Genomic DNA, 26919 nt, shown 5'->3' on the forward strand with positions numbered 1-26919 from the left:
CCTCTCAAGGCCCTGTGTATCCAAGTGTATGTCACAGATATGGTCTGCTTCCCCTGCTCTCTGTTCTGCGTCACAGAGCAATGAAAGTGCCCTTTCAGACTCTTTATGTGTGTGTGTGTGTGTGTGTGTGTGTGTGTGTGTGTGTGTTCTGGCTTTCCTGTACCTACCTGGCACTCTCTTTAGGCAAGACCTCACTCTGCTAGGGGTGGCAACTTTTCATATGGTCCCCAGAGCCCAGGCAGCCTTTGAGGAACATCAGTCAGGTGAGTGGGGACGATAGCCCCAGATGTGCCCTCTGGGTCATCAGAAACAAATTGTGTCAGAGTCAAGGAGAGAAGTCCCAAAATATGGGGGTACAAAACATTTCTGGGTCAGTGCCCAACACCATCCAAATACACCAGGCTTGCTGAATCCACAACACCCAACACTGAGCCTGCATGGTCAAGGAAGACTTTGGGCTAGCAGAAAGCAATATACCCTGGTGGCTAACAGGTGGTCAGTCAGGAGCTTTCAAAAAAAATAATTTAAAAGGCAGCAAATGTACTACACTGTGAGCCCCTGGGAAATCAGCTTTGTCCTACTAATCACAGGGATTGTGTCTCTCATGCCCATGAGCTGCCCCAACCCCCACTACCCACAGTGTTTGTCCCCTCCTATCCCAGTTCTAAATACCAAAGCCACAAGGTGCTTAGAAACCAACTACACAGGACAAAAATGGACCCAAAGACCAGATTCAGGGGTGTCCAGCCTACCTAGGAGCCCAGGCAGCCAGAGGAAAGATCACTCAGGTACACTGCATCTCTGCGCTGTAAACATGGCACTTACCATGCTTGCACATTGATTCATCCAAGATGGGGACACAACCCCTCTCCACCATCAGTGGTACCCTAGATTTCCACCCTGGTGCAGAGGTTGTATCCCACACAACTTAATTCCTCCTGGAAGTAGGACATTAGCAACCCAGGACAAGGGACTTTCTTTCCTGTCTCTACAGGTGGATTCAAGCCCTGCCCAGCTGTCAGGGAATTCTGTGATTTCCACAAAGACAAGAGACTCTCCCCATCCCCAGAAGTTCCCTGAGGGATGAACCACACAAAATCCAGGGTGGACACACTGCAAGGCACTTTCGCCCCCAGGGAACAAACCCCATCTGCCTCATACCCTTCTCAAATATCCTGGCAAATGGAGGGCAAGCTGGGGTGAACCTTTCTAATGTACAAAAATCTACCCTCCCACATTTAAAAACAAAAACCAGTTTGGCAGGCTCCCCCGAAACCTGGGTGTTACCCAGAGGAAAGGAATCATAACCATCCCAAAGAAGAATCCCCTACTCTGCCTGTTTCTCCCTGGAGAGGGGACAGTGCAGTGGGAGGTGCAGGGACACACATGCAACCCAGGTGCCTCTCCTGACTTGCCACTTCTGGCATGAAGGTACTACCTAGATGGGACTGTCACCTTGCCATAATCATCTGGAAGGTTTCCTAAGCGCCCCAGGGAGCCTGTGATTTCAGGCAATTTACTCCTGCAAAGAACAGTGTCAACTAGCACCGCTCTCCCCATGACAACACCGCTCAGACTCCACCCCACAGAGTCTTGCTTGAAAGAAAAAAGGATAGCAGGATTAGAGGTGGGGAGCTGGCCATGACTTGTGGCCACTTTGGAATACTCTTTATCCCCCAACACAGGTACCTAGCGATGAGGCATCCCCCACCATCACGGGTACCTAGTGATGATGCATCCCCCACCATCACAGGTACCCAGCGATGAGGCATCCCCCACCATCACAGGTACCCAGCGATGAGGCATCCCCCACCATCACAGGTACCCAGCGATGAGGCATCCCCCACCATCACAGGTACCCAGCGATGAGGCATCCCCCACCATCACAGGTACCCAGCGATGAGGCATCCCCCACCATCACAGGTACCCAGCGATGAGGCATCCCCCACCATCACAGGTACCCAGCGATGAGACATCCCCCACCATCATAGGTACCCAGCGATGAGGCATCCCCCACCATCACAGGTACCCAGCGATGAGGCATCCCCCACCATCATAGGTACCTAGTGATGATGCACCCCCATCACTCTTTGTGGAGGACTGCCTGACTATGAGGACCCCTCTCTGCCAGGCTTGAGCCCTCACAGAGGGTGTGTGTCATCCCAGGCACATGATTTACATCTTCTATTCAGAAGGGAGCGGTGTTGACCCCACTGTACAGGTGAATGAGTTGAAGTTCAAGGAAGACACATGGTGACCTGCCTAAGCAGTAAAGCCAGCTATAAAATTTTTAAAAAAAATTGCAGCATAGGGACACTCTTGTTTAAGTTACAGAGAATTTCAGAGCATCAGGTCATAGGGGGGCTTTTCCAAAGGGTAGAAGGGCTGCCCAAGGGATACCCAGGCATGGAGATGAATCTTGAATGGGGGCAGGCTGATGCAGAAGTTTCTAGATTTGATTAACTGAAGACTCACCCTAACTGTGGGTGACATCACACTGTAAACTGGGGTCTTGAAGTGAAGGAAAAGGATCAAGCTAGCTGGCGGCACCATCCATCCCCGTTTTCCTGACTGCAAACGCAATGCATGACTTCCTGCCTTGATGGACTGTACTCTCCAATTGTGAGGCAGAGAAGACCCTTCTTCCTTTTGGTCGCTTTTGTCAGTAACAATGAGTAAAGTAACCAGTACATCGGATAACAGGGGTTCTACCTGGAGTCAGGCTCCTAGAGCCTTCTCTACGGGGCGTCTCCCATGGGGATGCATGCTAGGTCCTCCCCGGCTTCCCACCTAAGATCATAGTGCCCATACCTGGAGTAACAGGAGAGACCAGTGCTGAGAATGGTGTTCAGCACAGCCAGGGCTACGTAGCAGTCATGGAAGGTACTGCAGATCAGTGCATCAGGGAATGTGTATGCAGAGTAGGCGATGGCAGAGCCTGCGGAAGAAACAGCAGCCTTGAGACCCAGGCAGGGCCGCAGCACCACGGGGACTCATGGGAAAGACAACCTTAGCCTTCACCTTCTGCACGGGATCCTGAGCTAGCCCGCCTCTGTGCCTTCTCAGAATATCCTCTTGCCTCTCTGTTCACTCAAAATCTATAAGGTTATGCCCTTCTTAGAGGTGTGTGTGTGTGTGTGTGTGTGTGTGTGTGTGTGTGTGTGTTTACAATCCTGTCCCATAGAAAGCTTACCCTTATTCTACAGAAGCACAGGAGACATAGTAATTTATCTGGAGTCACATCAAGAAAATAGAAACAAGCTTCAAACCCAGCCAGCCCGGAGAGAAACCCCAGTTCCTAGCCACAGGCTGTCACTAATGATGCTACCAAACTCATCTACTTGTAGACAAGGTGCTTCCTGAGATGCTCAGTATCACAGGAAAAGAGGGCATATCCCTAAGGACAGGGATGTCCTATCAGTGACCAGTCAGTGTGAGGCTTGGCTCTGGGTTTTGGAGTATGAGGGAAGCAGCTACATCAGAACTTTCTTGAGAGATTCGCTGTGAAAGCTTTTGGTTGGAGGAACAGGAGATACTTTGGCCCATCTCAGAGTGGCTGGGATCTGTACCCTTACGTATGGGAGAGGCTGGATCTGGTCCCGATTCATGTTGTTCTAATACAGTGGTTCTCGATCCTCCTAATGCTGCAACCTTTAATTCTTCTTGTTGTGGTGACCCCCCACCATAAAATCACTTTTGTTGCTACTTTATAACTGTAATTTTGCTACTCTTACAAATCATAACATAATTATCTGTGTTTTCTAATAGTCTTAAATGGCCCCTGTGAAAGGGCTCAAAGGGGTCTCAGTCCATACGTTGAAAACCAATGTTTTAATACATTAAGTACCTTGGATTCATAATTAGAAGCAGAAACAGACCAGATTCAACCCGCCTTTTCTCCCGTTCAACAGGTGGATCTTCCAGTAAAAATAATCCAGGGCCAAGGGACCACAGCCTGATGATAGTTACCTGAAGGGACCCCAGCCTGGTGGTAGTCACCTGCTGAAGGGACCCCAGCCTGGTGGTAGTCACCTGTAGTCCCAGTGCTGGGAGGCAGCAACAAATGTCTGGGGTTTATTAGACAAGCATCCTAGCCTAATTAGTGACTCTCAGGCCAGTGAGATATTTCATCTCTAAAAGCACCACCTCACCTGCACACGCATGTAAACAAACACAAGTGCTGATGGAGCATCACCTTCCTAAAACCGTTCAAAATTCCCATGGGCGTTCACCCAGGAACTCAGCTCCAGGAGACCAGGGACCCCTTCTCCAGACCTGATGCTCAGGGAGATGTCTGGACCAAGATGTTCCAGCAGTGCTGACTGGAGCAAAAGTGTGCACCAAGCATTGCATGCTAGATAAAGGGGCTCAAACCTGCCTGAAAATATAGCAGGAAGCAAAGTTGACCTGAGCCTAGGGGTTCCTGTGGGGGACAGGTGTTTGAGATGGGCTAGGGAGCAGGTAAAGGAGACCACTGTCAATCACAGTAATAGCTGCCCTGTGAGACCAACACAGAATCAAAGCATTTGAATTTGTTCATAACCCTCCTACATCTGCTCAAGAGGACAAGGCTTAGAAAAGCTAAGATATTCATCTAAGACTGAATTTGGGACAGGTGGCACAAGGTCAGGATCTGGATCCAAGTGCCATGTCAAAATGTGTACCAGAGGGGCCTGAGAGACCTGGTTCAGTTTCTGGCATCCATGTCAGGCAGCTCACAACCACTGGTAACTCCAGTTCCAGAGGACCTGCTGGCCTCCACTGGCACCCACACATGTGGCACACAGACAAACAGAAATAAAAATAAATTCATTTTAAAGAGGTGTGTGTCGGGGACTCAGCCCGTAGCTGGCTGAGAAGGACTTCTCAAAATGCTTGTTTGTATTAGAATCCCCAGGAAGCAGCCGAGGATGTAGTTCAGTTGGTAGAGGGCTTGCCTGACATGCACACAGCTGAGTCCCACTCCCAGCACTGTCTAAATCGACCACGGTGGCACACGCTTGTTTTCAGAGTTCTTAGAAAAAGAGGACGGGAGGGTCAGAAGTCTAGGTCATTCTTGGCTACACAGCAAGTTCAAGGCTCTGTTTCAAAAAAGAAGGGAGAGGAGAGGAGAGGAGGGGAGGGGAGTAGAGGGGAGGGGAGGGGAGGGGAGGGGAGGGGAGGGGAGGGGAGGGGAGGGGAGGGGAGGGGAGGGGAGGGGAGGGGAGAGAGGAGCCTGGGCCTTTAGGAAGTCACTGGGTTGAAGATCTGGACTTATCCCAGGTACTAAAGAGCCTGGAAGCCTTCTAGTGGGAGGGGACCTGGCAAGAGATGAGGCGGGAACTTCCCAGGTAACATGGGGGAGCTGAAAGGCAGAGCTCTAAGAAGCTCCAGGTCTGAGTCCAGCTGACTGAGGGTTCATGGGACAGCCTGAGCTTGACAGCTGATTAGATAGAACGGGGAGTAGAAGTTGGAGGAGGAGCCGAAGCTTATTAGTTAAGACTTGAGCAAAGCAAGAGGTGGCACCCCTAGCCAGGGACCTGAGAGCAAGAACAGGCTTCAGATCCAGTGTTTAAAGACAAGGTTTAAGACTCCCTTGTCCAAAGATGTTAGGGATGGGAGGCTGCTCCTGGGCATGCTAGACAAAAGGCCCCGTGGTTAATCCTGAGTTACTGAGAATTCTGAGTGTGCCCAGCTATGGGGTAGAGGGGAGGAAGGAACCAGAAAAGACTGAGAATAGGGATGTAGGAGGGTGACATGAAGGGACTGAGACCATAGCAACCAGTTTTAATGACTGGAGAGAACTGGACCGTGGAGCATTGACCAGTGTGTGTGTGAGTGAGTGTGTGTGTGTGTGTGTGTGTGTGTGTGTGTGAGAGAGAGAGAGAGAGAGAGAGAGAGAGAGAGAGAGAGAGAGAGAGAGAGAAATGCAGGTGTACACTTGTGAGGGAAGAGGAAGAAGGACGAGGGTAATGAGGGTAGCTCCTCCTGGACAAATTCATGCAAAAGCAGATACAGTGACTGGCTTTCCCAGCCAGAGCGGGGCCGGGATGGAGGAAGAAGCCAGAACCAGCATCCTAAGGGATGGATGATAACCGTGTGGAGAAGAGAAGCAGGAGGAGGGGCTTTCTAGCCAGAAAAAAGGCCAACAAGCATGAGGCAGCACTACCCACTCACCAACAAAGCTTCAGAGCTTTGAAAAGTTGACGCCTCTAAGCCTCTGCGCAATTGTGGTTTGTGACTCCATCTTCCTATCTCTACTAGGTAGACCAGATCTCAGCCCTGATGTGCTGGGGTCAGCCCCTGGTGGCCCGTGAGAGCCAGACTGTGAACATTTCAGAGTCCTTGCAAGCCTGTGGTTAATCCCGGCCATCACTAAAAGTTACAATTAAATAAATCACAGTAACCAAAGTCCTAAGTACTTAGCACACGGACCTGTGTGATGGAGTTACTATGTAGTGAGGTTGCTCTTAAGCGTCTCCTTATACCTCTACAACTGGTGATGCCACTCAGAGAACAGGGAGGGAGACAAGGCGGGGGCATTTACACCATAGGAATTGGCAAACATGCCAGTCAGGGTATATCCACAGGCAGCACAAATATGAACACGCTTCTTCCAGAGCCCTGGACAGGGCTCCTGCATCTTTATGACTTTGCTAAAACCCTAAAACCCATCAAATCTCCTGGGAGACAGGTGACACTCTCGGGTGGAGGGGACGGAAGGGCAAGGGCCTCACGTACCCAGGCTGAAGAGGTTGACAGCACCATAGTCCAGAAAGTAGCAGATATGCCGGGCGTTCTTGGACATAGAGCTGAAGGTGTGTGCACAGCTGGATGCAAGGGGGTACACACAGCTGGTGCACATGTACACGAGCATAGGCCATGAGTAGCTGTCATTCTGGATGTCTGTCATATACAGTGCAGTCACGAACCTCCACACAAAGAACCTGGAACAGAATGTGCACCCGCTCAATCCCCTCTGGACCGTTTGCTGCCTTCCACCCCACTGGGAGACGGCCCTTCCAGTGACTCTTCACTAAAAAGAAACGCCATGCACTAGAGAAGCCTCTTTGACTTGAAGCAGTGAGTTAGGAACAGACAAGTAGGGAAAAAGACAGTCCTTGGAGACAGGATCCTTCCTATAGCATCTTGCCCAAGATATTCTCCAGTCTCAGCTTACATAGCCCTAAGAATGAGGGTCTCATCCCCTCTTAGGGTAGTTCTGAGTATTGGGAAGACCATCCTAAGTCACATGTACCTACGTGTGTACCTACATTGTACCTACATTGGCCTACAACTATATGTGGGTTCTGCCTACACAACACCCCCCTTTCACAAACCCCAGCTGAAGAGCTAGGTCCCTTTCCCACAATGTCCATCAAGGAAAGGGACTCGACACATCTCTTCACCCAGTAACTGAAGGAGAGCCATAAAGCCTTCCTGGCTACCTACTTTCTCCTATTGATCTACAGAGGGGGATCTTAGGCTGTTTGCTGTTCTCCAAAATTTTCCTTTTGTCCCAACAGGTTCTTCCTCATCCTATTTGCTCGGGATATCCTAGCACAGGCTTCCCTGGGCCTCTCCATAATGCTCTGTGCTTTGTGCTGAGAACTTGGCTGGCACTGGGAATTGCGAGCAGTGTAGACGACTCAGCTGTGCATGGACCTCAGCATATACAAGCAATGGAAAGCATGACGTGGTGGCACAAATTTTAAAATTTGGTCTAAACAGATAAGTGATCTTCAAGGGAGATGGGCAACAGGAAGACCATGGGAGAAGAGACAGGCGGCGGGGCGCACATGCCACAGTCAAGGCTGTCTGGGAAAGCTCTGGCGGGCACACAGAAACAAGTGGCCCCAGCAGCTCCAGGGAGGAGAATGGGGGTCAGAGGAACAGCCTGGATCTATTCCCTTGTGCGGTCTTCAGTTTATCAGCATGTCCAGGTTGTTGTTGATACTGCTTTGAAACAGGGCCCCCGTTCATAGCCCAGGCTGGGCCCCAAAGTCATGCTCTTTCTGCCGCAGCTTTCCAAATCCTGGGATTACAGGCATGTACAACCACGTTCAGAAGGCATAAAGTCTTTAATAACATTTTTTGTATTTATCATTGTGTGTATAGAGTGTTGTGTGTGCACATGTGTGTGCTTGCACATGCGTGCATGCTATATCACATATATCGAGGCCAGAGAACAACTTGGTGGAGTCATTGTTTTTCTTTCTGCCTTTACATAGGTTCTGGAGACCACACTCAGGCTGCCAGGCTTGCTTGTCAATTGCCATCACTCATTGGCCCATCTTGCCAGCCTCAGATTTCTACGGAAGCAAAGATTTAATGTGGCCAATGGCCTTCTCGAGCTACTAGACCTTGCTGCCACTGGGCAGACGGCAGGCCGCAGGGCAGCCAAGCTTCTCTACAGACCACCTCACTTCACCCCAAGACTGTGTCTTCCCTCTCCCATCCTGTTAGTTTCTGGATCCCCACTCTATCTTCTGACATCCATAGAGTAGTATATTATTTGTATTTTAAAAAATAAATCAACCCAAAAACCAGAAAAACAAGGCAGCCGAGCCACTGGAGAAATCTTACCTCGACCAAGGCTGGGTGACTGCAAACTAACTAGACTAAGCCTCTCTCTCTTCGCATTTTATACTTCCTCTAGTGCTGGGATTAAAGGCAGGATTCCCTAGTATTAGGATTAAAGGTGCGAGCAACCACCACCTGAATTTGTTTCTGCATTGATCTTGTATAGCCCAGGGTGGCTGTAAACTCACAGAGATTCATCTGCCTCTGTCTCCCAAATCCTGGGATAAAAGGTGTGTGTCACCATTTCCTGACCTCTAGTGGCTTTAGCATTGCTTCTCGTCTTCAGGCAAGATTTACTTATTAAAAAACAAGTAATATGCCACTACACATCTAGTTGGGCTAGCTGTTCCATGCTAATCACAGGGGCCTTCCTGGGGCTCACGTCCGCTTGCCACACTCAGGGACTCTCCACCTTGCTCAGCTTCTTAGAATGACTCAAAGGATTTGTTCAGGCCTGGCCTGGGCCACCATCTGTGTGCTGTGTGGACAGTTTCCCCTCTCTGGCTGCACCTGCCATCCTGTCAGCCCACAGAAGTCTGAGTAGGACAGTGTCCTGCTGACCGCTGAGGTCCTCCTAGGCCTGACACACACCCAACCCTCCAGACCTCCACCTTCTGTTTCCTTAGAGTCAAGCAAAATATCCCAGTGGGGAGGGCTGGCTTCTGAACTGAACATACGCGGACATTTTTCTTGTCCTTATTGTCTGAACAGTGTAACAACCTTTGGCATAGTGTTTACTTGACCTCAGGCATTTTAAGGAATCTGGAGATGATTTAAAGGACACAGGAAGATGTGCGGTGAGATATGTAAATATGGTGCCACCTGCCACGCAGAGAACTTACAGGTTCTGGTATCTTTAGGGAACCCTGGAACCAATCCCCACAGATCCTCAGAGAGCTGCACCATGGTGTGGAGATGTGGTCCTGTCCCACCTCTCCATTTCCAGAACCTTTGCTCGAGGTGTGTAAAGTTGATCTTCACCCCACCTTTCTCAGCAAAGAGCCTCTTAGCCTTCCTGCAAGCCCCATTCTGCACCCTTACTTCCCAGAGCTTGGCTCCTAGTTGGCTCCATTAAAGATGACCAACGGTACCTGGCTGCTATAGTCCCCAGATAATTACTCACACCCACAACCATGCCTATGTATTTTTTGCTGCTTTTCATTTATTTATTTATTTATTTATTTATTTGTTTGTCTTTGTTTTTCCAGAGAGGGTCTTATGTAGCCCAGGCTGGCCTCAAACTCACTATGTAGCTGAAGATGACCTTGAACTCTTCCCGCCTCTACCTGCAGAGTCCTGAGGAGTGTGAGGCTTCCAGGCCTGGTTCATGCAGTACTAGGGTTTGACAGCAGAACTTGCCGCACACACACTACAACCCGAGCTACGTCTCCAGCTCCTGCCTCTTTGTCTTTATTAGGGTCTTCTCTCAGTCCTCACAGCACCCCAAGGCACAGACAGAGGATCGTGTCTGCTCTACAGGCAGAAAATGCCCGGCTCAGAGAGATTAAGTGACTTGCTCAAGTTAGTGACATTTTAATAAAGACTTCTCAAAGACCAGCAAAGCCTGTAAGACTGGAAGAGATGAAGATAAATACTACCCGGTCAACAGAAACCCTAGAATCCTATGGCAGTCCACAGCCTGGCGCTTAGTCCGTGACAGTCCCGGCTCCTTCCCCCGTCACCCATGCACCTGTACCCACAGAGGGGACCCCCCGGCCCTAGCATAAAATCTCCCTGCCACCCAGCTGTGTTTTACAAAGTCTAGTCCCCAGGGATCCCGAATGAGATTGGCTGTCCAGGGAGGGGGCGAAGGTACCAGAAGGGTAGCAAGTGCGTCCAGATGTTGAGGGTCTCATTGGTCATTTGGAAAAGGCTGAGGATACAGGCAGTGGCGGAACTCTGTGGGTGTCGGTAGCCAAAGAGGATGCCCTGCTCATGGAACACCTGTGGAGGGAAGACAAGGAAGGGGCAAGGAGGTGAGACAAAGGGAGGGGTGGCTCTGGCTAGCATCAAGTTTCCTGGGTGACTGAGTAGTTCCTTGACCTGGTCCTCAGCCTCCCTGCCTTTGTCCACTCTCTCCCCAGGAGCTTCTGAGAACCCTGTCCTCCAAGTCGTCCCTAGCCAGTTGGGATCTAAGGGCCAGACTGGCTTTGGGAGTGCAATCTGGCTCTGCATTCCCGGCTATGCTTACCCTTGGCATGAATGTTATCTAAGAGTCCGTGTTTACACTCTGCCTAAGGCCAATGGCCTGGTCTTTAGATGTCTTTGTGGTTGGCTCACATATATGCTGTCTGCCTGAGCCAGCCTGCCCTGGATGTCAGAGGCCGGTGGGGCAATCTCTGCAGTAGAGCCTCCCAGTGGGATGAGGCATTCACAGAGACTTCATAAAGGCCTTTTGATGATGAGGCCAAAGCCTGGGCTGTGGGAAGAGGAGGCTGGCCACAGCAGGGTCACTGAGCCACAGTCCCCAGGAGACCACTGGTAAGCACTACTTTTTCTTCCCCCAGTGCCTCCAGAAAGAAACTTAGACTGGCTAGGTAAGATGTGGGGCATTGACTTGTCCGAAGTATTGTATTATAGCCATTAAAATGGTAACCAAAGGGCTAGGAGATGGCTCAGTGGGTGAAGGGTCTGTTGTGTAAACATAAGGACATGAGTTTGGATTTCGAGTGCCAGGGTGAGGTACCAAGCACGGGAAGCAGCGAGGGCCTGTAACCCCAATGCTGGAGAGGTGGAGACAAGGATCCCTGGAGTTTGCTGGCCAGCCACTCTATCAGCCGGTGAGTATTCTGGGTTTAGGACAAGACCCTGTCTCAAAGAATTTGGTGGCAACTGGGTATGGCAGTGCACGCCTCAAGAAGCAGAGCCAGGGAGAGCGCTGTGAGTTCAAGGCCAGCATGGTCTAGGTAGCACATGCCAGGTCAGTCAAGGTTACATAATGAGACCCCCGCCTCAATAAATAAATGGATAGACAAGGTGGTGAAGCAATGAGGAAGCCGCCCAGTGTCAACCTCTGACCCGCATGTGAACACGCATGCACACATACAAACGGTAACTGACAACACACCGGGGCACATGGGCCCCATCTCAGAGGGTAACATCACGTGAAGAAAAGTAGAACATAGTCCTGCCACGACTGGAGAGGCATACTCTCACAGTGGGGCAGGGATTGGGGAGAACACTGAAGAGGAAAGGGGTCCATTTGTCGGGCTAGTTGGCTAGCAGGAAATGAATCTTCCTTTTTGTGTTGCTTAGCTCAAGGTTTCTTCACACTTCTGGCATTTGGGGCCAGATGGTTCCTTGCTGTGCAAGACTGGCTCACTGTGCGCCCGGGCCATCTACCTGCTACCTGCTAGAAGTACTCTTAAGTGCACACCCCTTTCCATGCCAAGTTATGACAACCCCAAATGTCTCCAAATACTGGGACAGTCTCTTGGAGGCAACATCTAATTCTGGTTAAGAACACTGATTTTGTTTATTTTGTGACAAAGGCGTCCTCTGGATAGCTCGGGCTGACCTCAAACTCTTGGCAGCCCTCCTGCTTCCGCCTCTCAAACACTGACATTACACATGTAAGTCATCATGCCTGGTTAGAAACACTGATTGCAAAGGCATGGTTCAAAGACTGTCATAACCTTTGGAAGGTAAATTATACCTAGAGAGATGACTCCCTAGGTGAAGGTGCTTACTGCCAAGCCTGATGATCCGAGTTCAATTCCAAAACCCACATGGTGGAAGAAGAGAAATGACTCCTGAAAGTTGTCTTCTGATGTCCACACATGCATGCTACACACACACATGCATACACACACACACACACACATGCATACACACACACTATACAGGTGTAGGTTGACAGAGACAAATTATTACAGTATTGCCTAGTATTTAGTCCCCATGATGGAGGTCAAGCCACACTTCCTAAAGTTTCCCCTTTGTCTTCTTGAGGGAGGAGGGGACAGTTGCAGAGCCTCACCGACTCAGCATGCACGAAGACTCGAGTTTTATCCACAGCACCGAAAACAAAAGCAAAGCACTGTACCGAGCAGAGCTGCTCCCCCTCTTGCGGTTCTAGTCACGAGTTCCCAGCATAAGTAAAGTAAGCAAAAAGGTATGTTTGGAAGCCAGGCCTGGCGGCACATGCCTGAAATCTTAGCTCTTGGGAGGCTGAGGCAGGAGGATCTCTATGAGTCCAAGGCCAACCTGGAGTACATAGCAAGATTTCATCTCAAAAAGAAGCAAAACACTGATGCCCCATGGGTCCTACGAAACGGGACGGTGGCGACCTGCAGGGTGGGTGTTAAAGTTTCCCTTCTCCTGCTGTGATAAAATACTCAGACCAAAAGCAACCCAGAAAAGAAAAGATCTATAATCCCAGATCACAGTCTGTCACTGAGGGAAGTCAAAGAGGAAGCTCAAGGCAGGCCTGCTTGCCATTCCACACATCGTTAACGCCAATCAAGAGACTCACTTCACAGCCAGAAAATACAGCAGAAACCATGAGAATGATGCCTGCTGACTAGCTTGCTCACAGGCTCAGGCTTCAGCTAGTTTTCTTACATAGCCCGGGATCACCTGCCTAGGGAATAATGCCGCTCAGAGTGGGCGAGCCCTCCTGCATCAACTAACAGCCCAGAGAATCCCGCATAGACAGGCCGGTGACAGTCTGATCTGGACAGTTCCTCAGCTGGGGCTCACCTTCTCAGGCGACTCTAGGCTGTGTCGAGTGGACAGTTAAGACTAACCAGTGCAGCAGCTTTGTGGCGTGAGATACAAATTTTTGGAAACATTCCGTTCAGTGCTGGGTAAACTGGTGAGACAGAGGGAAGGGGGCAGAGAAGCTGACTCATGGTCTCATCAGGAAATACAGTTTGGGGCTGGAGAGATGGCTCATCAGATAACTGCACTCGCTGCTCTTGCAGAAGACCTGGGTTCACTTTGGAGCACCCACATGGTGGTTTGTAGCCACATAACCACTTGTACCACCAGCTCCAGGGGATCTGACACCCTGTTTTTGCTTCCTTGGGCACTACACAGCAATTTGACTGGGGTCAAGTGAGGGGGCGGGATGTTGGGGATGGATAGGACCAAGGTATATTGTATACATGCATTATATTGTCAATAAAAGATGTTGTAAACTTATATATAAGAAATCAGTAAATATATACATTTTTAAAGGAAATACAATTTGAATTATGTTTGGGCCTTAACTAATAAAAGTGATTTGCTTCCATTTTTAAAAAACCAAATTATCTTAATATTCTGTCTTTTTGGGAAAGGATCTCGTATAGCCCAGGCTGGCCTTGAGCTGGATACACAGAATGACTGTGAACTTCTGATCTTCCTGCCTTCACCTCCAGGGTTTTGAGATTATGGCATGCACCACCACACCCCGCTTATGGAGTTTCTGGAGATAAAACCTAGCGCTTCTAGCAGACTAGGCAAGCGCTCTCCTGCCTGAGCCGCATCCCAGTGTGGTGAGTCCACAAGTATACAGTAAATGGACAGCTGAACTATCCATGGTAAGAGTATACATACACTCCATCTGGAGAATCCATTTGCAGAGTTGCGGCGGACATCTGCCCTTTGGATAAGTCACTGTCAATTTTGTAAAAGTCTTGTGAAATCATGGCATTTATTTCTCCCATAGTATCCCAGCAGTGTCTAAACCTGACTTTTCCTGTAGGGCGACAGGATGCCTCCTCCTCCCCCCAGCACTGTGAAGTCTTGGTGTGAAAAGGATTCAGCCAAGTGCTTAATCTCAGAGCCAAAATCTACACAAAACTAGTCCCCCACAAAGTTTCTTTATTGACAGTGGTCACTGATAAGAAAGGACCTCACACAGGAGACTCGGGAAGGTGTAATGTACTGGTCTTCTGCTTAACAGGCTACTAATAGTCTGTATTACCCTTTACCTTGGTTCCAACTAACATAAGATCATAGCCCGGGAAACTAACTGTTTATACAGGAAAAAGGACTGGGTTGCTAAAACTAGCTTCAGAGAGAAAAATTCTCACTCCTGCTGGAGTCAAAAGCAAGGTCCCCAGAAGAGATTTTTTTAAACTCAACCAGCTAGATGCTAACGCAAATCAAGCCTCCAGGTTAGTGTAACCACCAAGGCTGTGTGTCCAGTCACGCCCCCTCTGAGACATAAGGTGCCACCTTGCCAGATCCACCGGTTTCTTTTTTTTTTCCGATTTATCGATCGATAACGACCTATCGATTGATCGATTATCGATATCATCACCAGGTGGGATTCGATCCACCGGTTTCTTGTGACTCTGAAAATGCATGCTGGATACTATTACTACCGCCTATGGGATTGTTAACTTGTCTGTCGGCCTATATAAACTGACAGCTTTGTAGAGATTACCCCCTTCTCTTACCCTTCCTTCTTTTTGACTCTCATGCCTTATCTCTTTTACCCTTACTTTCTTTTTTTACCCCCTTTTATGCCTTATGTCTGATGCCCTTATGTCCTCTTTTTACCCTTATGCTTTACCTTGTGTCGGATATCTTGCCCTTAGCCTTATGCTTTGCCTTCACCCTTGTGCCTTATGCCCCAGGCTGCTTCTTTTCCCTTATGCTCATAAGGAAACATCCAGGAAAAAAAAAAGCGTCTAAGTCAGTCAGTTTGTTCTACCCCTCTATCCCATTCCAAACCAGTCTTCGCTTGTCGTAGAAGTCCTATTCTGAACCCTGGGAGAGTGCTGAGGCTGGTACTCAGTAACCTCGATATCCCAGCCCTTGCTCCAGATTTGGGCTCACCCATCTGCTGATGTGCCTGGCTTACCGTGAACTGATGTGGGAGTCCCCTCTGTATGCTGTAAATACCATTGCTGAATAAAGAAACTGCCTTGGCCTGTTGACAGGGCAGAACTTAGGTAGGTGGGGAAAACTAAACTGAATGCTGGGAGAAAGGAGGCAGAGTGAGAGAGAAGCCATGTAGCCCCACCGCTGGAAACAGACGCCAGATGGAACTTTACACAGTAAGCCAAAGCCATGTGGTAATACACAGATTAATGGAGATGGGTTATATGTAAGAATTAGCCAATAAGAAGCTAAAGCAGTGATTTAAGTAATATGGTTTCTATGTGATTATTTCGGGGCTGAGCAGCTGGGAACCAACAAATGGCCCTCCTTCCTTCCTCACAAACTGCCTAGGCGACTCAGCATGCCACCAACAACTACTCTCCTCTTTGTGGGTCCTAGTATTCTGGCCAGCACAGGTGAAAACAGTCAAAGGCCTGGATGGGAAGAACAGGGATACTGTCCCTGTTGACCACAGTGGAGGATCTGGTCCCAGGGCTGGGGATGGAGCACAGCTTGCTTGGCAATCATGAAGCCCTGGGTTTGCTCCTCAGTATAGCATAAACCAGGCAAAGTGGTGCCTTCCCAGAATAACAGAACTTGAGGCAGGGATGGGCAGCAGTGGGATCAGGTGTATAAAAGCTACAGATTGGCTACAGATGGCATTCAAGGTCAGGCTGGGCTACATGTTTCTGTCTAAAAAGATGAGGAAAAGGAGGAGGAAGACTTGGTCCCAAATCTGAGGGTGGAAGAAGATGTCTTTGCCAAAGCCAGGCCTGGGCACTGACTAGAGCCTCCCTCCACATATTCTTCTAGTTTGACCTTTACATGTATGACAAGCCTGTATGACGTGGGCAGGATTTTAAGGCACTCCTGAGAAGCCATGGCAGGTGGACAGGGGGCAGATAAAGACAGCAGCAACTCTCTGCGACTCAGGAAAAAGTGAGTTTCACTTGAAATAGCACACGGACCCATCCCTCCCCTCCTGAGATCCATCCCTGCCCTCTGTTTGCTGGACCAAATTGCTAGCACGCAGGTGCGCTCCTGCTCCCAGCAGCTCTGAGCACAAGAAGGAAGCAAGTTCCCTCCCTGCCGCCACCCCAGCCCCAGCAAAACCCTCCACACGGAGCTGATCTTTGCAGAACACAGGCTGCATACATCAAAACGGCAAAGAGAACATTTGAAAACAATTTTGTATTCCAAGCTCAGTTTGATCCCCAACGGCAAATTACAATCATCGCCTCACTACTCTGAAGCCTGGCTCCATTTCCAGCGACCCCCCTCCCTCGGAGTAAGGAGGCACCTGCTTATTTGCACAGCAGCACTGATTTGTAGGGTTCCATTTCGAATCTGTAGGGTGGCAGACGGGGCAATTCGGAGTGAAATGAAACCAAGTCGCGTGCAGTCTATTAGCGATGAGAACCTCCTGGCACTTGGGGCGGAAGGGCGCATCAGCCAGCTGGCTCTCCTAGTGCTTGTCAAGGGCTCGGCACGACAGAAGACTCCCTGACTTACGGAGAGCCCAGTGTACTGGCCAGCTGAAGCCTGAAATTCCATCCTTTGGTTTTTCTAGCTATTGAGCTGCAAATCACCTGAGGGAAAATAAGTGGGGGTCTCTGGGCTGTGGTAAATAAGATTTTGCTGGTGAGAAAAGGGAAAGGGAAGAGGGGCTGCCAAAGGAAAGGCAGAGGCCTTCTAGCACATGCTCTTCATTTTCTGTCTCAATGTCACAGACTCTTCACAACCACCTTGTCGAGTCTTTTATTGTCCTCATGACAGACAAAAGGGGAAGGCCATCTACTCATGCTCCCAGTGGCTACAGGAGTCAGGTTGAAACCCACATACAAGCCTCAGGCTCTACTTCCGGCCATGAGGACAGTTCTCTCCCGTACTGCTAAGCAGGGCACTGTTGGGAGGTGCGGCTCTCATCCCGTGCCCTGGGGAATGATTTTGGACAATCCTGTTTTATACGCTGAGCTTCAGTATCTTCTTTAAGTGTTATTAAGGACAGAATTAGGCCTCCCCTCAAATGTATATGCTAAAATACTACTACCCCCTAACACACTGTATGGCCTAGAATTCCCCCATGTACCCACGGATGACCTTAAATGTCTGATTCAAAGCCTCCACCTCCTAAGTGCTGAGATTACAGGTGTGTAGCACCATTCTCTGCTGGAGATCAGACATTCTAAGCTTCAGACATTCTAAGCAGGTCTTCTGTCTGAGCTACACCCCCAGGCCGGACAAGAGAGTCTCCCATAAGGATAGCACTTACACCAAAGCTGTTAGAATGGGCTGCTCTCGAATCTGGCTGGTGACTAGGAAGATTAGGTTTGGATTGACACAGAGGTGTGTGTGTGTACAAAGTGAGGACCCTATGATGAGGCAACGAGAGGGAAGCCATCTGTGAGCCAAGAAGGGAGGCCCCAGAGGAAAAGCCCCGAGCACATCTTGATCGTGGTCTTCTGGTACCCAGAGCCGAGAGGAAGCAGCCAGTGGGATTTAGGCCTCAGCTTCTTTCAAGGCTGCTCAGCATCGGTCCTAAGCCCGCTTCTTGGCAGGTCACCCGAGGGTCTCACTGCACTTGGGTGCCTGCTATTAGGATTTTCGCTTATTTATTTATGCATTTATTTGTTATTTGAAATAGTTTCATGCATCCCGGGCTGAACTCACATTCATTATGTAGTTGAGAGTGGCCTCGACCTCCTGCTCCGCCTGCTTCTGCTCAGGAGAGCTGGAATGACAAGACCCCCAGCAGACTGAGAGGAGAGGCTGCTTTCTAACAAGTTTTCTGCAGATGCTGATACTGCCGTACAGCCCGGCTCCTGCCTCTTCTCGGTGCCGCCACTTCCCAGCCCAGAATCCAGTTTATCTCAGAAGAGGACATCCCTTTTTTAGCAACAAGATGAGAACAAAGGTAGGCTGTTATGGTTTGAGTCTAAAATACGTCCACGGGATGGTGTACTGGGGGCCTGTTGGGAAGGGACTGGATCCTGAGGGCTCTGACCTAGACAGCGGATGCCTGACCTGGTGGATGCAGGCTGTGAGCATTATGAGAGAGGTTGAAAAGCAGGAGGCGGGGCCGGACTAGAGGAACTCGATCAGTGGAGATGCATTGTGGGACCTCTATCTTGTCTTGGTCCCTTCCTGTATCCTGGTCTCTGCTTCCTGGCCACAGTGTTGTGAGGGAGCTGCTGGACCACACCCTGCTGGGATGCACTGAAACCTCTGAAACCCTTTTCAGAGTTTAATCCTTCCTCCTTTTAAGTTGTGCGCATCACGCACGGCAAAAAGAACGCTACCTAATACACAGGGACACGAAAGGGCAGCCCAGGAAACAGCGAGCCCAGGGGATGTCCGGGGAGAGGTGTGCAGGCAGAAAGGTGGTCAGAGAAAGGCAAGGGTTCTGGATTTCAGGGTGGAGAGGGTGGGTCAGGAGCCGAGGAGTGGGCACTTCTAGAAGCTGGGAAGAGCAAGGAACAGGTTCTCGCTGGCTGCTGAGTCCCTTCCCTGGGGTTCTAGCCCTCCAATCCATGCCACGTGTGCAGCCCACAGAACTGACACAGCTCATTCATTGTTGTTCTGTTTCTTCAGTGTTGGGGTGAAGCCTGGGGTCCCATGTGTGCTGGGCTAGACCCCTGGGCCTCTTTTACTTAAGCCACCAAATTTTTGAAGAATGTGTTATGGAAGTAGCAGGAAACCAATAACGGTTAGACTCTGGCAGAAATTGCAAACTGTGCCCCAGGCCAGGCAGGGTGTACAAGTTTTCAGTTGTTTGCTGGAGTTGAAACCCTTTTTTTTTCCAGATTTATTTATTTTTATTTTATACATGTGGATGTTTTGTTCACAAGTAATGTCTGTGCACTGAGTGCATGCAATGCCTGTGGAGGCCAGAAGAGGGCACTGGATCCCTTGGAACTGGAGTTACAGCTGGTTGCAAAGTAACATTGACTGAAAACTGAAGCTGGGTTCTTGGAAAGAGCTGCCAATGCTCTGAACCACTAAACCATCTCTCCAGCCCCCTGAAAGCTCTCTTTGGAACAGCTCAGAGGTGTGTATCTCATTCTTTGAATGATCCCCAGGATGAGATAACTTAGGAAACACATAGCCAATTTAACCTTAAACTCTCATTTCACCCAGTGAGAAGGCTAGGAGGAGAGAACGTGTGGATTTGATGTAGATAAGATATACAATGCCTAGAAGAAATCAATGAAATCAGAGATCTCCAATTCGATCTGAGGTGGGAGAGTATATTAATTATGGGCTGAGTTCTCCAGTGGCATTTGTTACAGGATATCGTTAGCCAACGCTTAAAAAATTATCTAGGTGGAACTAAGACCCTCTCTCAATCCTCTTTCCGAGTTAGGCTGAACTATTTCACTTATAAAAGTTGCCATGGTCTCGGTGTCTACTCACAGCAATTAAAACCCCAACTAAGACAACTCCCAAGAATTCAGACCCTTCTGATCGTCTGTATGTGGGGTTTTGGTCAAAATCTACATGGTCTCCGAGAATCAAGATATCTCCAGTGGATAGGTAAGGCAGCTACCGACAGAAAGAGCTCAAGGCTTTGCAGTTCCCAAAGGCAAGCACAAAGCCTCCCTCAAGGCTCTCCACCTCATCTCAAGCATGCACACCCAGGAACAGCGGCAGTTCTGAAGCGGCAGCAAGAGCAGGATCAGAAATGGAGGCACGAGGGTTGAAGAGATGGCTCAGTGATTCAGGGTACGGGTTGCTCGGCCAGCTGACCTAGGTTCAGTTCCCAACCTGGTGGCTCACAACCATCCAAGAGATCCAACGCCCTCTGCTGGCCGCCGTGAGCACTGCATGTGGTCAAGCACCCACAAAATAAAAATGCATAAAACCTCAAAAATAATAAATAAATTTTAAAAGAAGATAGGAGGGATGGAGTCACAGCTAGGTGTGGTAGAGCATGATTGCAATCCCAGCACTCTGAAGCAGCAGCAGGAGGATCACCTTGAGTTTGAGGCTAATCTGATTTATGTAGAAAGTTCCAAGCCAGTCGGGACTGCACAGTGAGACCCTGTCCCAAAAAGCAAAAGAGGGGGGAAAAAAGGAAGAGAAGGAGGAAGAAGAAAGAGTTTGAAGAAGACACTGGAAGATAAAAGAACTGTGCTCAGTGAAACAAATCTAAAGAGGGAACATTTGAAAAGGGCCTAGAGTAACTTCTAGAAACAAACAAACAAAAGTGTTATTGAAAAATATATTTAAAGGACAGGCTGAAGTCTAGGCCTGACTGAGGAAGAATTTAGCAACTGAAAGAAGAGCAAAGGAGGTTTCCAGAACAGTCTAGAAAGACAGACGGAAATATGATAAAGCGAAACAGAGACCTAGCTGTTTCTCCAAAGGATGAGATTTTAATACGGCTCTCGTAGAAACGACGTATGCATGTGCAGAGCTGTTCAAAGTTAAAAGGCTTCAGGCCCGAGAAGTCAAGGATGGCAGAAATGGTCAGCATCCACCAGCCGACCCAAGTGCTTCCCCCACTTCCCAGACTTGCTTGAAGCTTGGTCGGAGTCCTGAGACATTTCCAGGCAGAGCTACCTCTAGACCAGGACAGTTCAAAGTAGCACAATGCCTTGAAACTACAGTGCATTTTTCTTCACATTTAAAATGTTTGTTTATTTACTGTGTGTGTGTGTGTGTGTGTGTGTGTGTGTGTGTGAGAGAGAGAGAGAGAGAGAGAGAGAGAGAGAGAGAGCTTGTATAGAGGTCATAGAACAAGTAGGAGGAATTGGGCTCGCCTTCTACCATTTGCGTCCTGGGGACCGAACTCAGGTTGTCAGCCTTGGCTGTAGGCGCCTTTACCTGCAGAGCCAACAATGCAATTCAGAGAGGAATTTTACACACTCAGAACTCGGCCAACTCACGTCTTTAGGGGAAACTGGGAAACTGTTTTGGGTCAAAGGGCACAATCTTGCCTTCATTATGTTCCCTTCTCAGGGTCAGCCCATGCCCATCTACCAAGAATTCAAAGTCCTGACCTACTTTCTTCATTCAGGACAGTTCTGAACGATGAAGCTCATGGCAGAGTCCTTGTGTGATGGGCATGTGATGGCCCTGTGTGATGGGGAGACCCTCTGATGCCATGGCTCTCCCCCCCCCCCAGTCCTCACTTCTCAAAGGCGCTATATCTGAGAAGGCACCCTAGCTAACACCCTATTTCTGTCTCAGATTTGTTTCTGGGAAAGCCAACTGAAGACGCCGTCCTCTCTCTTCCCCTCTGTGGTGACCTTGGAAGCCACCTGTTCCAGATGGTGCCACCAGGAAATGGCAGATCTTCCACCTGCTTGCCTTTGCCACCTCCTAACAACTGTGTAACTTGAAGTGCAAGAAATCTTTGACACCTCAAGTCACTGAGGTATCTAGAGTAACTTGTTTGCGACAGGGTCTCATGGAGCCCAGCTGACCTCAAATTCACTATGCAGCCAAAGACGGCCATGAAGTTCTGATCCTCCTGCCTCCACCTCATGCACTACCGTTAAGATGATAGGCCTGTGGTACTGGGACTTGAACCTGGGACTTGGTGGCGTGCTTGATAAGTAATCTATCAGTTAAGCTGCATTCCTGGCCAATCCTGGGTGACTTTTAGCCTGTTTGCCTCCACCTTGTGCCTAGTATAGCTGTCCGTGATAAAGCAGTTGAAGTGATCTCTAAGCCAGCAGATAGGGAAACTGGTCTATCAGTAGAGGGGGAAACAGAATGAGAAGACAACAAAGAAACTCAGAATGTGATACTTTCTCCCAAACAACCGGAGTGGGTGGTAGAAGCAGAGAAGACAGAGTCACACAGGACGGTTGAAACACACGCAAACCCCTCTCTAGCTATCACTCTGAACATTCACAGAATGAACGGTGCAGGAAAAGACATGTGCCGCCAAGCTAAAACTCCACCGCAAGCTGTTTACACAAGGCGCAGCTAAAATGTAACGACAGGAAGGGTTGAAAGGCAAAGGAAGAAAAGAGATGACTCAAACAAACGGTAAAAAAAAAAAAAGCGGAGAACCTGGATTACAGCCCCAGCTGGGCCCTGAGACACGGAGCACTGTGAAGACAGCACAGCAAAGTCACCCTTACCCTCACGCACCGGGGAGCTACAGGAGGCTCAGAACTAACTAGAAGGATTTAAAATTTCATTGCATTTATTTGTTTTGTGTGTGTATGTGTTCATGTATGCATGTATGCATGCATATGTGTGATCATATGTGTAGAAGTCAGAGGTCAATCTCCAGGGTGGTTCTTCCTCAGTTGCCATCCATCTTGGTTTTTTAAGAGAGAGTCACTCATTGGCCTGGGGCTTGCAGACTAGGCTAAGCGTGCTGACCGGCTTACCGTGAGCCGCAGGGACCAGTGCCTATCTCTGCCTTCCCAGCGCTGGGGTTACAAGCACTCACCAGCTTTTTCACATGGGTTCTGTCTGGTTTAAGCTCAAGTCCTCAGGCTTGCATAACAAGCACCTTACCACCCGCTATTCTCCCAGTCCCTGAAATTCATCTTAATTGCCTCTCTCCTGATCCCTTCCTCCCTGAGACAGAGGCGGCACATCTGTCTCTCCTCTGAGCTGCTTTACAAAATACGCGTGAGGGTTTTGAGAGGCCCCTGAGCTCCAGAGGAGCCCAATAAGGACAGGGCTTGCCTGCAAGTCTTCTCCGAGTCCTGTAGAGAAACATACTGCACACAGGAAGAAGTCAATAAAAATGTCACGAATGAATAAATCCAAGACTTACCCTGTGTTCCCACTGGTCACAGTCACTGATGTGTGAGCAGCAAAGGGAACGGACAGCCCTGTGAGACCAGAGGCAGGGCCCTGCTGAAGGACTTCCTCTAGAGCGGCCAGCTTTCCTCATCTTGTCCCACAGCTGCTCTGCACTGCATATGACTCTGCCCAGCGCCATTTCCCTGCACCAGCTAGCTCTAGACCTACAGACGGGAGCCTATCAGGGATCTCTGTTCAATGTTGAGCTTGGTTAGGTATTACAAGACATCAGTGTATGGTAGTCAGCTGAGCCCAAAGTGCTCTCATTCCCATATGAACTGTCCTACAACAAAATAGTGTTGATTCTTATTCAGTCCTGTAGGAAGGAAACTGGACCCAGAGACGGGTACAGTCTTGAGCTTTCTCTACAAGGCAAGATGGAGGCATACCAGTTTGACATAGCATATAACCAAAATCTTAGAGCATATGAAAGCAGGGTGTTTGGGTGTGTCATGTGTGTTGGGATGGCTCTCTAGTCCTAGGAATCCACAAAAAGGAGACAAGAAAAGCTATTAAGCAAGTACTTCTGTGTTGTAGGATACCGGATCACACAGCATGAAGATGTGATACTCTTTCACCTCACCTGCCGACGGCACCTTTTTTTTGGTCATTTTTTAATTGATTTTTATTGAGCTCTACATTTTTCTCTGCTCCCCTCCCTGCCCCTCCCCTCCCCCACTCAATCTTCCCCCAAGGTCCCCATGTTCCCAACTTATTCAGGAGATCTTATCTTTTTCTACTTTCTACTTCCCATGTAGATTAGATCTATGTGAGTCTCTCTTAGTGTCCGCATCGTTGTCTAAGTTCTCTGGGATTGTGGTTTGTAGGCTGGCTTTCTTTGCTTTATGTTTAAAAACCACCTATGAGTGAGTACATGTGATAATTGTCTTTCTGTGTCTGGGTTACCTCACTCAAAATGATGTTTTCTAGCTCCATCCATTTTCCTGCCAACGACACCTTTTGATTGGTTAAATAGAAATCTGAATGGCCAATAGCTATGCAGGAGAGGACAGGCAGGACTTCCAGGCAGAGAAACTCTGGGAAGAATCTGAGAGGTGGGGGATTCACCAGTCAGACACAGAAATCAGACTGCTGTACTGAGGGGATGTGACAAGCCATGTGGCAGAACATAGATTAATATAAATGGGTTAATTTAAGTTTTAAGAGCTAGTTAGGAATGCACCTAAGCTAAGGCCAAGCTTTCATAACTAGTGAGAACTCTCCGTGTCATTCTTTGGGGGCTGGCATTCCAAAGAAAGACCTGTTACACTTCCCCATTGCCCAACCCCATACCTGGCCTAGTTTTCCTGCGAGAGTGGAGGCTGGAGCTAGGAACGCTGGTGGAGCCTATAATTCCTGCCCAGGGGAGGCCAAGGCAGGGGGATTGTGAGTGAGGCTAGGCTGTTTCAAATAAAACAGAGGTGTGGGAAGTAAGGGAGAGAGAGAACACTGTGCAGGGCCACGCTGAGGTGACTGTTCCCTAGCCTTCTCTGAAGTGCCACCATAGGCCCTAAGCAGCCTTTTCCCTGCCAGCAGCCGCTCCTACTTCCTCTGACTACCCCAAACCTAAGGTCCCTCTAAGGACTTTGCTTCTGGATGCAACACAGATGTTGCATTGAAGGAATATCCTTTGCTGGCCTGGTGCATGGGTGTGGTGAGGGGGTCCTGATTTCTGCAGGAGGGTCGGAGAGCAGCCTAAAAGAGAAGACCCTGCAGACCCTGGAACCCAGCTGTGGAACAAAAAGCACGTACCTGAGGCACCTGATCTACACGGAACAGTCTAGGGAGCTTCCAACTCAGCATCTTGACACCAGGCTGGGCAAGGCAGTTGGGGTCTCTCCGGCCTCCCAGCAGGTCCCACTCAGAACTGTGACATACCAGGGATATCTGGGTGACTTCCCTGAAAAAGGATAGCAGAGAAAATCAGATCAGACTCCACCTAACTCCACCTGGATCAGGCATCTGGTGGCTCAACTATCGGACAGTTGCTTTAGAATGATAGCAAAAAAGGCAAGATGCCCATGGCTGGGGAATGGAGCTCTGTGGATAGAGCGCTTGCCTGGCACAATGAGGCCCTGGGTTCAATCCAGAGCATTGCAGAAGACAGGCATGCCTATGTATGTTGGTGAATGCCATCAAGCCTGGTCGTGAGGAGGTGTGTGTGGGGGGATCAGGAGGCCAAGGTCATCCTCATCTCCTGGCCAATCTGGGCTATTTGAGACCCTGTCACAAAACAAAAGCGAAAACTTCTTAAAAGCAGCGATCCAGACTACTTCATCCCTCACCCGGAGAATGCTAACAGAGTTAAGCGATTAGATCCTTCAATGGCTGATTACTGCAATATGCCAGTTTTGACCTTCAAAATCTGTATGCTGGAATTTAATCCCTGGTGTGGTATGAAGTAAGTAAGGTCTTTGAAAGGTAATGAGGTCATGAGAGTCCCAGTCTTTTGGATGGGATTGGTACTTATATCATAAAAGAGGCCTAAGGGAGCTTTCTTGACACTGGGCCCTGGGAGGACACAAGAAGGAGCCATCCATGAAGAAGAAAGAGTCTTGGGATGCTGCCATCCTGGTATTGGACTTCTTGGCCTTCAGAACTGGAAACATTAAATTTTCATGGTTTATAAACTACCCAATCTAAGATATTTTGCTATAGCAGAATGAACTGAGACTGGTAGAAAATAGGAGGAAAAAAAATTTTAGAAAAGAAAGGTAGTAAAGGACCCGAGGCTACCCACTCCCCTCTGAGGAGCAGAATGATTTTCCCAGAGTTGCTGAGCTCGGAAAAGCTGAGGCTTTCCTAGGTAGGCAGAGGAATCTCAAGCCTGTGCCATCCTAGGTGACATAAGGAAACAATGGGGGGGGGCATGAGAGGGTTTAGCTGTTTGCCTCCAAGCCTGAAAACCCCAGGACCTCCATGGGAGGAAACAAAACAGACAACCTATAGGCTGTCCTCTCCTCTTCTACCGCGGCACCCACACGCACTTGCAAAAGCACACACATACACAATATAATAGAAACTTTAAAAGAGGGCAGGAACTACGCTCTAGGTCAAAGATGAATTGGCTCGTCCAGAGAGAGCACTGACCATAGCGCTCTTAAAGATGAATCGGCTCATCCAGAAAGCGCACTGACCACAGGGCTCTCAAGGAAGAATCGGCTCGTCCAGAGCACAGACCACAGCGCTCTCACATGAAAGAACCAGGCCAGGCAAAAATCCAAGGGGCTTCTTGGAGACAGAGCAACTTGCAGTAAACAATAAAGTTGATCAAAGACAGGATTAAGACTGTTTAGTAACTGTAAATAATATGAACTACAGACATCTAAAGTTCTCAGACAGGCCCACAAAACAAAAATGCTGCTTTAATATGGGAAGGGCAAAGCTAGGGACCAACACAGTGTGGATCTTCTCTCATTATCATCCTTGGACCACGGCCTGCTGCCTCCTTAGGGCCTCCTTCATGTCCCCATCAACAGAGGGGAGTCTTTGCTGCCTCTGAGGGCCCAGAAACCTTTCCTAACCTCTCTGGACCACCAGTCACACCCCTCCTGGGACCTCTGTAGCTGGCTGGACACTCTCACAAACACATACACACTAATGAAAGGAAGGCAACTGGGGAAGACACGCAGCAACTTCTGGCCTCCACATGCATATACGTGAACACATATACCACACACAAATAACAGAATTGGCTTCAATGAAAGGGAATTGCATCCTGGCACAAAACACCAAGGCTGAGTTTCTCCTGAGCACTGGGAGATAATGGGA

At 49.1% G+C, this 26919-nt stretch overlaps 1 protein-coding gene across 6 annotated transcripts in view; it reads right to left on the reverse strand.

The window, feature by feature from the left end:
* The window catches only part of Paqr5 (progestin and adipoQ receptor family member 5), a 77290-nt gene that overhangs the window by 13101 nt on the left and 37270 nt on the right, over positions 1-26919 (reverse strand). For 2 of the 6 annotated variants that reach the window (XM_048424301.3, XM_087905300.1), the window contains exons 2-5: positions 24901-25048; positions 10379-10506; positions 6721-6926; positions 2812-2938 (exon numbers count right to left, since the gene is read on the reverse strand). In XM_048424301.3, the coding sequence (XP_048280258.2) occupies positions 2812-2938; positions 6721-6926; positions 10379-10506; positions 24901-24951 (512 nt within the window). In that variant the 5' untranslated portion in view covers positions 24952-25048. Of the gene's footprint in view, positions 1-2811; positions 2939-6720; positions 6927-10378; positions 10507-10753; positions 10866-18045; positions 18182-24900; positions 25049-25207; positions 25372-26919 lie in introns of those variants that run through there. The other 4 variants (XM_085689198.2, XM_085689200.2, XM_048424302.3 and 1 more) reach the window with 4 other exon arrangements.

This window comes from Myodes glareolus, chromosome 4, assembly GCF_982192425.1.
Source record: "Myodes glareolus chromosome 4, mMyoGla1.1, whole genome shotgun sequence".
NCBI classification, from domain to species: domain Eukaryota; kingdom Metazoa; phylum Chordata; class Mammalia; order Rodentia; family Cricetidae; genus Myodes; species Myodes glareolus.